General features: G+C 41.6%; 1 protein-coding gene across 1 annotated transcript in view; it reads left to right on the top strand.

The window, feature by feature from the left end:
* grid2 (glutamate receptor, ionotropic, delta 2) overlaps positions 1-13,411 on the top strand; it is a 243,616-nt gene that overhangs the window by 176,548 nt on the left and 53,657 nt on the right. The window contains exon 12 of the mRNA XM_061260515.1: positions 1,611-1,806. Coding sequence (XP_061116499.1) covers positions 1,611-1,806 — 196 coding nt within the window. The remainder of the gene's footprint in view (positions 1-1,610; positions 1,807-13,411) is intronic.

The following is a 13,411-nucleotide window of genomic DNA, read 5'->3' as shown; positions in this document are numbered from 1 at the left end:
ACAAAATTTTCTGAATAAAACCCGGAACAGCCCTTTTTACTTCAGTCCATGTTCCAGATTTATGAGGGTTATAACAAACTCAGTAATCCTGCTTTATGAAACCGGCCCTAGTGTCCTGGCCTAATCCCCACAAAACCTAGCTCTCTAAATATGCTGACCTCACCATGTGATATCCCACAGCCTCTCTACTGAAAATAGGCCTCATGCAAGAACATTCTTATAATACAAGTATTTCTTCATACGAAGGGCTTATACAAGTGTAAGAAAATCTAATCAAAAAACACTTGACTGTTCCACAAATTCTGCTGGACATACAGTACAAAGAGAAGACAAGACAAAAAAACTCTGAAATGAGGTTTGGGAAAAGGGAAAGTGATATAAATGATTATGGTGGCCTCAATCAATATAAAGGCTGGTTTATACTCGCATAATCGCAGAATGTTCTTGAATGTTCTAACATCGCCTGACATTGACGATGGTTGTTCTTTGATTTAAGATATATTTAACTTGTGAAGCATAAACTGGGGGCGACATTGATCAGAGCATTGGTCAGAGCAGTCGGAGGGCTGCAGGTTCAATCCCGCCCTGGGTGCGTCGTATTGTCCCTGAGAAAGACACCTAACCCCCAACTGCTCCAGTTGGTGCCTTGCCTGGCAGCCAATCGCCTTTGGTGTGTGTGTGTGTGTGTGAATGGGTAAATGAGAAGCATCAATAACCAATTATTATCCAGTACAGCGATTGAGATAAAATGCCGACCATTTACAAACCGAAGGTCAGTGGTTGCAGTGATGGTCGCCCAACGGAGTATAAACCAGCCTTTAGATGATTAACCAGGAGCTGTATTTCTTCCTAGCTTTGGTCTTGCTTGCAACGACTCCTATAAGACAACCTTAGACAAAGCCATCCCAATCAGAACCATTATACACTAACCTTCACTATGGTACAGCAACAACCCTTTTATTCTGGCCTCTCACAGGTTTTCATTCAGCAACGTCTCATAAACCATCTTTTGAACAATAGACAGATGAGAGGCCTTTACCTTTTGCAAGATACTCACCCAATAAGGAAGTGTCAATAAGGAGAATTGGATATTCCTAAAAAGATTACATGTTTAGCTGAAAGGACCATTTCATTGCAATGTGTTGAAATGCAATTTCCGCAATTGGAACGCAGAACTAATGATATTGTATTAACAGTCTGACACAATAAGGATATTTCAGTGACAGTATTGTACATGTATGTGCAAGAGTTTTGAATAATGTGCATAAGTAGTTGAAGAAACTTGTATTGACCCTCAATTCCATGCACCTTATGCTTTTGATTTAAATCATATGAGCGTAATATCTCTTTCTTTATCATTTTAATGTCAAGAAGCTGACAGTCTCCATCTCACCCTCACTGTCCTTTTCTTCCTGAGTTTCTCTTTTATAGTTCTTCCTCCTTCTCATTCTCGTTTATTTTCCCGCCTCGATGAAAATGTTAAGTAGCATAAAAAAAGAGAAGATGACATTCTCTCTCTCTCTCTCTCCCTCGCTCTTTCTCCCCCTTCCTCTTTTTGTGATGAAGCGTTCCGCAGAGAAAGAGAGGCTGACATTCTCCCTGTGCCGCAGGTCTCTGCAGGACCTGTCGAAGCAGACGGACCTCCCGTACGGCACCGTGCTGGACTCGGCCGTGTACGACCAGGTGCGCAGCAAGGCCATGAACCCCTTCGAGCGCGACCCCATGTACTCCCAGATGTGGAGAATGATCAACCGCACGGGTGGAGCTGACAACACCGTGGAGGAGTCCAAGGAGGGCATCCGCAAGGTACCGCTCGCTTGGCTACCGTACTGGACCAACAATCATTCCACAGTCAAAGTCACTTACCGTACTGGACCAACAATCATTCCACAGTCAAAGTCACTTACCGTACTGGACCAACAATCATTCCACAGTCAAAGTCACTTACCGTACTGGACTGACAATCATTCCACAGTCAAAGTCACTTACCGTACTGGACTGACAATCATTCCTCGGTCAAAGTCTTTTACCATACTGTACCAACAATCATTCAACAGTCATAGTCACTTACCGTACTGTGCCGACAATCATTCCAGGGTCAAAGTCACTTACCGTACTGTACCAACAATCAGTGACTTACCGTACTGTACCAACAATCATTCAACGGTCAAAGTCACTTCCCATACTGTACCAACAATCTTTCCACGATCATAGTCACTGGCCGTACTGTACCGACATTCATTCCACCATCATAGTCACTTTCCATATGTTTGCTCTCGGTTTGTTCTATGCCTTATGAATAGCATTCATAACCGCTGTGAAGATGAGGATAATAAACAGAGGTGTTTAGACTCGGTGGGCGTATAGGGCTCTTGAATGGACCAATGCTATACATACTGTTATCGCATCATCTCTGAAATCCAACTCATTCTGCTGCCACACTTCATTGAGCTGATTAACATGTACGCTCATTTCGAAATGACAAGAGGCTGAACGCCCCTCTCTCAGCTGCTTAATGGTGGCATGTTTAGAATAGATTATTGCTTGAAACAGGGATTTTGTAGAATACCGGCTTTGAGCAATGACCTGCTGTATTTGCATTACACCAGGCATGGAAATGTAGATCAAACTGTTAGATATGTAGCATTGTAGATTGCCCCTATTCCCGAGCTTTCACTTTTCAGAAATATCTTTACCCGATTACTTTTATACATACAATGCAGGGTATACTGTAATGGATATTCAACAAAATGCACATATCTTTTTCACAGATTTCCATGCATTAAAGTAGTCTTATTAAAATCTTTTGGACGCCACATTTTACCATATATTGACATCTACTGCATTTCCATAAGGCTTTTATTCTGAAAGGAAATGTGAACAAGATTATCCAACGGTAGGATTTACCATTTGATTACTCGAAAGGTCACATGATATACCCAGATCAGCTTCTCATTGGGTAATACGCACCCCTTTGCCCCATTATCGTCAGGCAGCCTCACATCTGACACCAGGTAAACATGCAAACCGCAGGTCCCAATCCCACCCGCCTCTGAACTACGACGGCATGATTGGATGCTAGCTCGACCGTAACGCCATTTGTTTTCATTAACTGGTAACTGTGGTCAAGTGGTGGAGACAGTGGGGAGCGAAAGATCAAATTGTATTCTGGCTTCCTGTTCATATAAACCCCAAGAGGAGAGCTCTGCTCTGTCTCTGTCTCTCTCGAGTAAAGGAAAAGAGAGCGCCGTTCTTTTGTTAGTTAGAAAATGGAAGTTTAACTCTGCTTAAATGGTGAAAACCTTGGTTTTATGGAAATTTCACCTAAAATAGTGGCCTCAAAAAGCGACAAAGCCTTTGTTCTCATTAAGATGTTTAGCAATAGTCATATGATCTCTAAAATTACCGGGGAATGTGATATCATGAAGGTGCTTTCACCTGCTGCAAAATATATCACCAATTAACACTTAATTTATGTTAACATTTAAAGTATCAGTAGCATATTAGCAAGCTAATTAGACTGTTCTATGAGGGAAGTAGTTGCCAATTGGATAATGGCCGAATATTTTCTGAAACGTGCTTTTAGTGAAACGTGCTTTTGCTTTTTTTTTTTTTATACTCAACTTACTATTCACAGAATAATAATAGATGTAATTTAAAGCACCTTTCTCAGACTCAAGGACACTGCACATAAAAGTCAGTGTTTAAAATGTTAAATAAATGCTGAAATAACTGGAGGGATACTACTGGTCAGGAATCAGGCAAAACTCGGTTCCATTCTTGCAGCTTGTTTGGTGTCGGTGAGAGACGTTGCTCACTAGCACCTGTGTGATTGGCCCCAGTAAAGGTCTTTCAGCCCCCCCCTTTCAATGTAATTCAATGGTAACAATATGATAAACATATGACAAGAAAACCAGTCAGTAATCTTTTCCCCCAAGAAAATGGAGTCTTGTCTCTGTGTAATGTCTCCCCGTGTGCCCGTTTGTTCGGTAATATAGAAACATTTTGTGGATGAATCAGGAGCAGCTCGCGTATATCTCAGGGCAATATTGCAGTGGTTCCCAAACTCGGTCCTGGGGGCCCCCTGTGTATGCTGGTTTAAGTAACAACCACATTTGCAATCCCAGAACTTTTAACATTTACCCTCTTAAGCCACACTTTCTCAGACATAGTTAAGAAAAAAAACTCCCATGTTTTTATTGTGCTATATTGCAAACAATTACATGAAAATAGGTCACATTTCTTGATCAAATGTTAGACTGAGGTTACTCAATGGGTTCCTAATTAGGTTGCTCAACACATGTCTTTAATTCCTTTCGTAACTTTATCAACACAATGCAGGTTCGGCTCATTATCATTTGCATTGTTTTTGAATTTTTTATCATCGTCCACGTGGTTAGTTTTAGTGGCCAGGTGTTGACAATTTCACCAATTAGGAGCCTATTGATTCACCGCAGTCTTTAGTTTGATCAGTTAAAAACAAGTTGCCTTTTTTATGTAATTGCTTGCAATATAGCACAATAAGCAGAATATGCACATGGGAATTTTAATATTCTTGGCCATGTCTGACATCACATGGTTTAAGAGGGTAAATAATCCCTTAAAACATCAATAGCACATAATCAAGAAATATTAACAGCTTGTTTAAGTTCTGGGATTCTATTGTGGTTGGAACCAGCGTAGACACTGGCTTAGCGAACAAGCCACCCTCGGTGGACTTCTTGCCCGTCTAAGGTGCTGTTTCCCAACCTTCTGAAGTTTTGAGGGTTTTCACCAGCCCATGGATAGTCAGTGCTCTGCACCTGTGCCTTGCTGTGGGAAGGCGAGTCTGTGTAGATAATAAAGTAAGTCTGGTCTTGTGTTGCTGGTATCAGAGCAACGATTAGCGGGTGGGAGGGTGTGATGCAGCAGAGCAATAAGCTTGCTAATAACATGAAAGGGGGTACTAATACACATACACATGCGCTGTCTGTATGTTATGTGTCTTAAGTACATGATAGAGGTCATCTTACATTTGGCTAATAGCTAGTCTTTTTTAGTTAATATGTTTGTTATGTTTTGCCCCGTAATTACTAGCCAATACATACTTAATAAGGTGTAATTGCCTGGCTAATCAGTCAACAATAAGCTCTTAGTGTCTCGTACCCAAAAATCTATTCATTGTTCATTTTGTTGTTGTTGTTTTTTTGTTTGCGTAGAAGATGAAACAGTTTAAGGGATTGCAATTAGAAGGCTATTAAGCACAAAAAATGAGAAATAAGTATGCCGTCAATGTCCTCGGTTATTTACATTATGGCAAAGGTAGGACCGTCTAATTGCAGCTTGTTATCATTCCTGGTTCCTTGGCATTGTGTTGAGGTGATCCTCTCTCCCCGGTACAGATTATACTGTAAAGTGACACTTTGGAGAGCACGGCACACATCTGTGAGAGCGAGCATGTTTTCTTTTTCTTCTTCTACTGAATTCTCTCATAGCTGCCCTGGTGGTTGAATAAAATATTGAAAACATTATTAGAAATATGAAAAACATTATTTGCTCGGCAAGCACCCTTTAGTTTACTTATGAATATTTTTCTGAGACAGAGCATATTATCTTTGCAGTGATACAGGGGTAGCACATGAGACCCAGCAGCACCTGGGTCTCTTTATTGAAAGTAAGGTGTGACTTCAGCTGAGACTGTGTCTATATGTTTGAGTGTGTAGTGTGTGTGTGTGTGTGTATATGTGTGTGTGTGTGTGTGTGTGTGTGTGTTATATACTGTAGGTATGGCTGCCACCAGGGACAGGAGTGATTAAGTTCTCCAGTGCGTATGTTCTGGCTCGTACCTTGTGTTTATTTTGTATTCATAGGCCATGTTCTGTCAATAAAGGGCGCAAATTACAGCAAAGAGAAAATGGATTTTTGCTTTTTCACACAAACCTGAGATGGGAATCACTGTAGCAGAATAACACTTAGTGCACGCCTTGCAAGGTCGGGTTTGCCGCCGCCAAGCTATCTATTCTTAAGTATTAGAAATATATCCTTATTATATTCTTGCCGCAGAAGACAAATTTGAAAATAAAAATAAATTTTTCTGTTCGTTCAAACCCTTCTTCAGTTTCCATTGTTAAAGCAACCTTTTGTTTTCTTGTATCTTCTTCAGACCAGCGTTGAGCGCAAAGCTGTGAAGCGCATGTGGGAAAGGGTTGACACGCCGAAAAGAGCAGCATTTCTAAACTGTAAGACAAATAGAAATGTGTGGCACCCCAAGTATTGACTCACAGCTCCACTTGATGCCTTTTCATTCAGAACAGTTAGCTTGTAGCGCTTTTGGGAACTTTTGCAGATGGGGCTGCTTGTCTGTTGATGATGCCATCTGTTAAGCTCTTAAGAGATCTCTCCCCTTTGTCCCTCTTGGCTCTGCTACAGGAATTTAAACTAAATTTAATTGGTAAATAAATAATAAATGTAATAATTTAATAGTATGCCTTGCAATGGATTGCCGGCCTGTTCAGGGTGTATTCCTGCTTCTCCCCAATGCATGCTGGGATATGTTCCGGCACCCCCTGCGAAGGAATAGGCAGGTTAGATATTATTATTATTATTATTATTATTATTATTATTATTATTAATGTTATTACATTTTAATGATTGTTATGAAAATAAATAGTACATAAAATAAAATTAAAATAAACAGATTTCCATCTGTACTTATTCAGCCTAGCACATGGAAAGCTGTAGACACACAGAAGTGCATTGGCTCCTGTGCTGACACCCTTGAACTGCGTTAACTCCTGCTGCTATAAAAGTGAAAAAATGAAAAAATATCAAGTGCACAGACAGTAGAGGAGAGAAAAGGGAGGGGGAGAGAGGGGGAGAGAGAGAGAGGGGGGGGCGTTTGAGTGCTATCAGGAATGAGGCTGTCCGCTCTGCCGACGTTAACAGGATTTCAATCACTTCCTCAAAGGACAGACATTATGATGATGGGCTTGCATAGCAAAAATGTCCGTCACTGCAGATAGGAGCAGAGCGAGAGAGGGCCTTATCAGGGGAGAGGGGACTAATGGCCTTGATCCCAGCTGAGTTCCCCTCCGCATGGCTGGGCAGAAACGGAGACGGCTTCTCTCTCCCCCATTATATAAACATAAACATTAATTAACTGTTTGATTTGGGTTTTCTTCATTAGCCGCTTGTCACATTGAAATATGTTCAACGGCATGACGCCGTTGGGGGGGGAAAAAGCAACATTTATTCACGAAGTACTGATCAACAAGCTTTGGGTAATCTCAGGCTGTGCGTGCTCCCATTGTTCGCTCATTGAAGCTGAGAGGGAAGGCTCTTAAAAAGCCGTTAATTCCCTCGGAGGGGAAGACTCGCGGCCCGCGGTTTTGTGCGCTCTCTCGACGTCAAGCGGCGCCCCGTTGACACCGCCTCGCTCGGATCTGGAAGCGGGAAGCGTGCGGTGCATGCTGGGAGACGTTCCCAGGGTCAGGCGGCCCTGCTGGAAACCTGTGATGAACACGTGTCGTGTCCCTTCAGAGATACCCCCTCACCAGAAGGCGGCTTATCGAAGTGCCAACGGTTCATCAAAAGTCCGGACAGGCCCAGTATCTACACATACTTGAGAGCTGGGGTTGTCCTATTTTAATAATAATTTGTCATTTAGCTGTCACTTTTATCCAAAGCGACTTACAGTTGATGAGATTAAGCAGGGGACAATCGCTCCTGGAGCAATGTTGCGGTTAACCACCGTGTGGAGCTATGCAGGGCCTTATCATGGCTTGCACCAGGGCTTCAACCATCAACCAACCAGGTCCCTGTCATGTACCACCACTAGATTACAGGCTGCCCCAAAGGGTAATCAGAGGGTACGGGCTGGGGATTCCTGCGATGGACTGGTCCATCCTGACCGAACCACCGAGGTTGGCCCCTCATAATCGCTTGCAATGTGTAATGTAATGAAGCCAATGAAAGCTGGACAACATGGGAACAGGTTTAGCTCATACAAGAGCTTTCACACATTCCGTTTCTTCTGTTTCTTCCTCTTCTCCCATTGTTTTTCCACTCACTCCTCGCTTAATATAATAGCTACTGATTATTTTTTGCCATGAACTGAAGGATTACAAACTACTGAAGCAGATGCCTTAACCGTGCATCACGCCGAGAACCACCGTCATTCTTAGATACCAAATTGCCAATGATATGCAGTTCGAGGCTGGGCTTGTAGTCGAATGGGAGAGCACCACCGAGAAGTGTGTTAGTGCTGCGATGCTTAGGTGAGTAGGAGTGGGCACACTTTTCCTGGCGACCATGCAGAAAGCCAATGCATCCCGTGAAGTGATGGGGACGCTGTGCTGCTGGAGGTGCCGTCCTCCAGATGAGAAGTTCAACCAAAGTCATTACAGATCCCACGGCACTTGCTGAAATAGTAAGGGCGCTGTCCCTGATGTCTTGATAGTCCTGTAAAAACTGTCTGATTGGCTAGTGATACACACCCATAATGATGCCATTGGTCAGCACTGCACAAAACACGAAATCTAAAAATGCCAAGAGCTGCTGTCAACGATTATTTTGATCAAATCGCCTCAAGCCGTCTACACATCCGGCTGACTACAAGCGATGAACCATTTCCTAAGTCCTTGAAACAAATAAACGTATTTCATATTTGTTTCCCCACACCAGGGCCATGACTGAATTCTTTGCGAGTTTGTGAGCTGCGGGAAAAGCAAGAAAAACAAGAAGAAAAAAAACATAAATACAAAAGAACAAAATAGAGACAGTGAAGCAGCTGTCTTGCTGTCTTTACAGTCCAGGGCAAACTTAAAAAAAAAGCTTAGGCCCAGCTTGATCCAAACAACAGATTTAATGACTGCAGCGGGGAAGGTGCTTTTTGCCTTTCTCCGGAATCGTTAAAGATGGACATTTCTCTGGGATCGTTGTATGTGCCGCTCTACGTGTTTGGTTGGCGGATGGTGAAAGAGTTTGGCTGTACATTCTTACCAGAATGTACGTGTCATGATGAAGCACAAAAGCTCTGCACCTTGCACCCTACTGTGCTCTGATTGGATGAGGATTTAACTGGGATAGCGAGCTTCTATTTACAGTATCCAGGGAAAAAGGAGGACATTTATGTCTGTCCTAATCCAGCTCTCTCGTTGTGTCGAGAAAATTTCCCGAGACATTGCTGTGACACCTAGTGGCTCTTGTCCAAAATGACGGTGAATGATGTACACACATTACGAAATTGCTTTACTGGGTTATAGTCTTCACATAAGGCCAAATGCTAAAATTACAATAATCTCTGGATGAGGGATAATGTTTGAAACCCATGATGTATGACTCATGCAGTTATATAGTCACTGGCAGTTTCTCAGTAAAGGGATTTTAAAGAGACTATTTCTGATTCTACTCTACTACTGTTCTACTACTCTTTAACCCCTTAAGTCTGGGTTAAGAGACTTAAGTGAGGGTTTTTTTTTTTGCATTCATTCCTTTTGTAAGCCTGAAATTTTCAATCACTATGGTAACAGGATATACCGTTTGAAAGCGTTAACTCACAGTTCTAACCTATTTTAACATGCCATTGCTTTAGCGGCAACAGTTCCTTGTGGGTGGTAAAACAAGTGTAGGGGGACCTCACCTTCTCTGCGTTTTTGAAATCCACATACTGCAAGAAATATGGTAATGTCAGTGTCCTTTTAATGACAAGTGTGCAGCAGACCAAATGCATAACAGTTTCTCATTCTAAAAACTCAGAGACATTGATAGAATGCCCATTGTTTACTTCAAATTTCTCTGGAGAAATTATCATTGTTGTCCTTCTCGCCGTTGTATACTTTCTTTATAAAAGTACTTGTACATAGAAATGCTGTTTTGTACAGGCTCTCTCGAACACATTGAGCCCAAGTACAACAGTCTCTGAACATCCGTGTGGAAGAAAATTCAGTATAACTTCAGCTCATCTAAGAACTGACTAAATAGATATATTTGGAGGAAATAAAACTTCCTTTCAGAAGAGACCAGGATTATGCCTGTAGTCAAAAGGGTTCAAAAATATAATAACTACTTTATTTTGCGTGTCATTTCTAAGCTTGCGTCAAGAAAAATGGCAATACTTAAGGCATTAAGCAATTCACAGTGATTTTTCATTTAATTATCTAAAAATGGAATGAAATGGAACAAGCACCTACTGTAGCTTGATATTCAATATTGAAAATTATTTCAGGTGATTTGTGCCACGTAACTCATTGTTTAATTTAAAAATCATACATTCTCACTGTATTTCCTCTAGGCACTTTAAGTCATTATATTAAGCTACATTACGTAATCAAATTTTAGCAGACAATTTTAGCAGATTTTTATCCAAAGTAGAATTAGTGCATTCCAAAGGTCATGAAGTCTAGAAGTCAAGTCAGGTACCCTACTTCCTTACGAGGCAGATGAAAATATTGAAGCCTTACTGCTTTGCCAGCCCTAATGCAGAGGAGAAACACTTTACTATTCTTCTAAAGTATCTTATCTGTCATTTCAGCGCATTATTCAGTGTTTTACATACCTTTCCTATTTTTAGTTTTTTATTCAAGCAACATTCTTGGAGAAAATATACTGGAATCTTCCTGAGCCATCTCTTCACTGACATTTTCTTTGTCCTTTGCTGTTGTTAAGGAAACCAGCCGCCTCAGAAAAGAAGCAATTAAAGCACCCCGCGCATGTTTTTCTCAACAAGGTCTAAACCCCAGCAGTCTCCCTCCGACGGGGTAACCGCGCCCTCACAACTGAAGACAACACACTCAACCTGTGCAAAAGGCACCTGTATAACATTCTGTACAGATACCATTCTTTCAAAAAGAATTCAACGAAAGGTCCTAAATAAACGTAATGTACATTTTACATTACATTTCAGTTTTTTTTGTGACCGCCCTTCGGCGTTAAAACTGCATCACTTCTCTGAGCCAATGCTGTCCTGCAGTTCTATAAGACAATCAGCAGGGAGGTTGTTCTAAGCATGTTGGAGAACTTGGCACAGTTCTTCTGCAGACTTTGGTTGGCTCCTTGTTTTTAAAAAAAGTAATATGTTACTTTTTTTATTATTAAATACAAAAATGTCTCTGTAAAATTAAATCTTTTGGAAAATGACTATTTGGAAATCTCAAATGTGTTCTTTTATACTAACATATATATAATAAAGTCTAGGGTGCCTGAGACTTTTGCACAGTACTGTACATGTAATCCCAAATCCTTAGGAGAGGTGGAGGCAAAGATATGCTTCCTCTTACACAGTATTTTCAATAAATAATACAATTTGTCAGCCTAAAAATGATCAACTGGTAGTCATTTTACAGAAGAACCAGCAATCCAAGTACAGCTATGCATAGCCATAGCCCTAGCCCAAGGGGCATTGAGTATCCACCAGCACTAATATTCAATTAACAAAACAAATGCAGCTGTTGACCAAATTTAAATGAGAGAGAGAGAGAGAGAGAGAGAGAGAGAGAGAGAGAGAGAGTTCATGGTTGCCGGATTTGATTTTGCATTTGTGCTCTCAGAGTTGATCGTGACACATGGATGCAGCGGTTGCTATTTCAATACTGTATGCGCAGCCTATAAAAGTGATTATGAACTGCTGCTGTATGAGGCGTCTTCTCAAAGCGATACTGTGCACACTCAAATCTTCGTTCTGGCATTTGTTTTATTGCTGTTGTTGTCGGTGTCATTTCTTTCTGGCTGGTAAAGGGCTAGGCGTTTGTGAGAACCAAGAGCTGTGCAGTCGACTGATAATGAGGTCTGGGGAGCTCACGAGTTAGCTATCTATTTTCCCAGATGGAAAATAAAAGCACACATACGCATGAAAGTCGGTGGCTTCGCGTTGGCAATAGTGCGATGTGGGCGCCGGCTTTCTTCTTTTAACGAACATGCATAAAAGGGGACCGAACTTATCTCCATGGTTTTCCAGAAAGCAGCTTCAGCCTTTGATGAAATGCACTTGCTCATTGGACAAGATGGCGCATCTTAAATCCTCCCTTCCTGTCTGTATTGACGGCCCGGATTGAGTCCGTGGGCTCCCTGCCTACCTCAGCATCTTGTATGTAGTTGTTCCGCTCTGCAGAACTCGTGTTTCATCCGGGGTGTGCAAATATAGATTGCATAAAGTTTTGAGGTGTAGAACTTTGTAATTCGGCGACCGGTGAAGTGGAATGAGATGGGTTTACCATTTCAAAGGACCACAAGATGGACGCTGGTCGAGAGGAGCTGTTGCTCTGATAATTTGTGTGCAGTAGGGCACATTCTGAAATTGTGCGATAATAAAAATGGCGGTACGACAACTGGTAACCTGTATTTGCCTGACGAGTAGCTAGGGAGCACTGATGCGCTGATTTAATGAGGAACTCAGGGTGAATTTAGCCTACTTTGTCCTGGTGGATCATAGCCAATGTCCTGCTGTGGATTCAATATCAAAGGCAGCTAAATGGTAAGACTATAGCTGTAAGTCAATTATAGCCAAAGTATAAGCCCATTCTTATGTTGAGTGCTTTTACTTTGTATGATTGCATCAGGGCAGATGTGGCAACAGCTAGCCGGCAGCATAGCATGGCAGAGCATGCAAAATGACCAAGGGCCTAAACAGGTAAGGTTGGTGCTTAATATAGCCCCTCCCATTAGACGTACGCATCATGTGAGGAGGCGGAGCTTCTCGAGTCGTCTGCCCTTACTAGCTCCACAAGCTTTGCATCATTAAAACTGTCCAATCTGTTATGGTTTGTGGAATTTCACTGAAATCGATGTTCATTAAGATGACATTAAAACATGCTAATTTATTATATATCCTGTACTTGGATGAAACCAAAACCTTTGCCTTTCTGATTTTTTTGCTGTGTACATCTTCACTTCACACACACACAGTTTACAAAGGACATATTAGTATATAAAGTATATTTTAAGCTTGAAATTTGCAAAACAATGCTTACTTGCTTACTTTTCCTTGATAAACACTTTTTAGTATCTGTTGATTCCCAACAATTTGGCTTGGATGCTTGAGTAATTTGCGTGCTTAATTCCTGTCTTTCTCTCGAAATAAGATACATGTCAAATGCACAATGTTTGTAAAACAGTACCGTACGTAATTATGAGCGTGGGATATTTCTTGAAAAGGAACAGAAGTGAGGGTGAAATCCCCTCGCAAATGGGCAACAAATTGCCAAACGAGACAGCCTGGATGGGGAGAGGTAACAGAAATGCAAATACAGTAAAACCTAGACAAACAACCTTTTGAAGGCATGTTTAATCTTGGCCTCATTCCCCCAGCTCTCCTGCAGGACACTGGCCTAAATTGAATCATTAAATTCCACATCTGTATTCCCCAGGAGAGGAAGGGAGAAGGGGAGAATAAATCCTGCAACTCTTGCTTTGTGTGTTTGCTGCAGGTTCAATTATT

The sequence above is a fragment of the Conger conger genome, chromosome 11, assembly GCF_963514075.1.
Source record: "Conger conger chromosome 11, fConCon1.1, whole genome shotgun sequence".
Taxonomy (NCBI): domain Eukaryota; kingdom Metazoa; phylum Chordata; class Actinopteri; order Anguilliformes; family Congridae; genus Conger; species Conger conger.
Note: the sequence above shows the minus strand (reverse complement) of the source record. Positions and strands in the feature narration are given on the sequence as shown.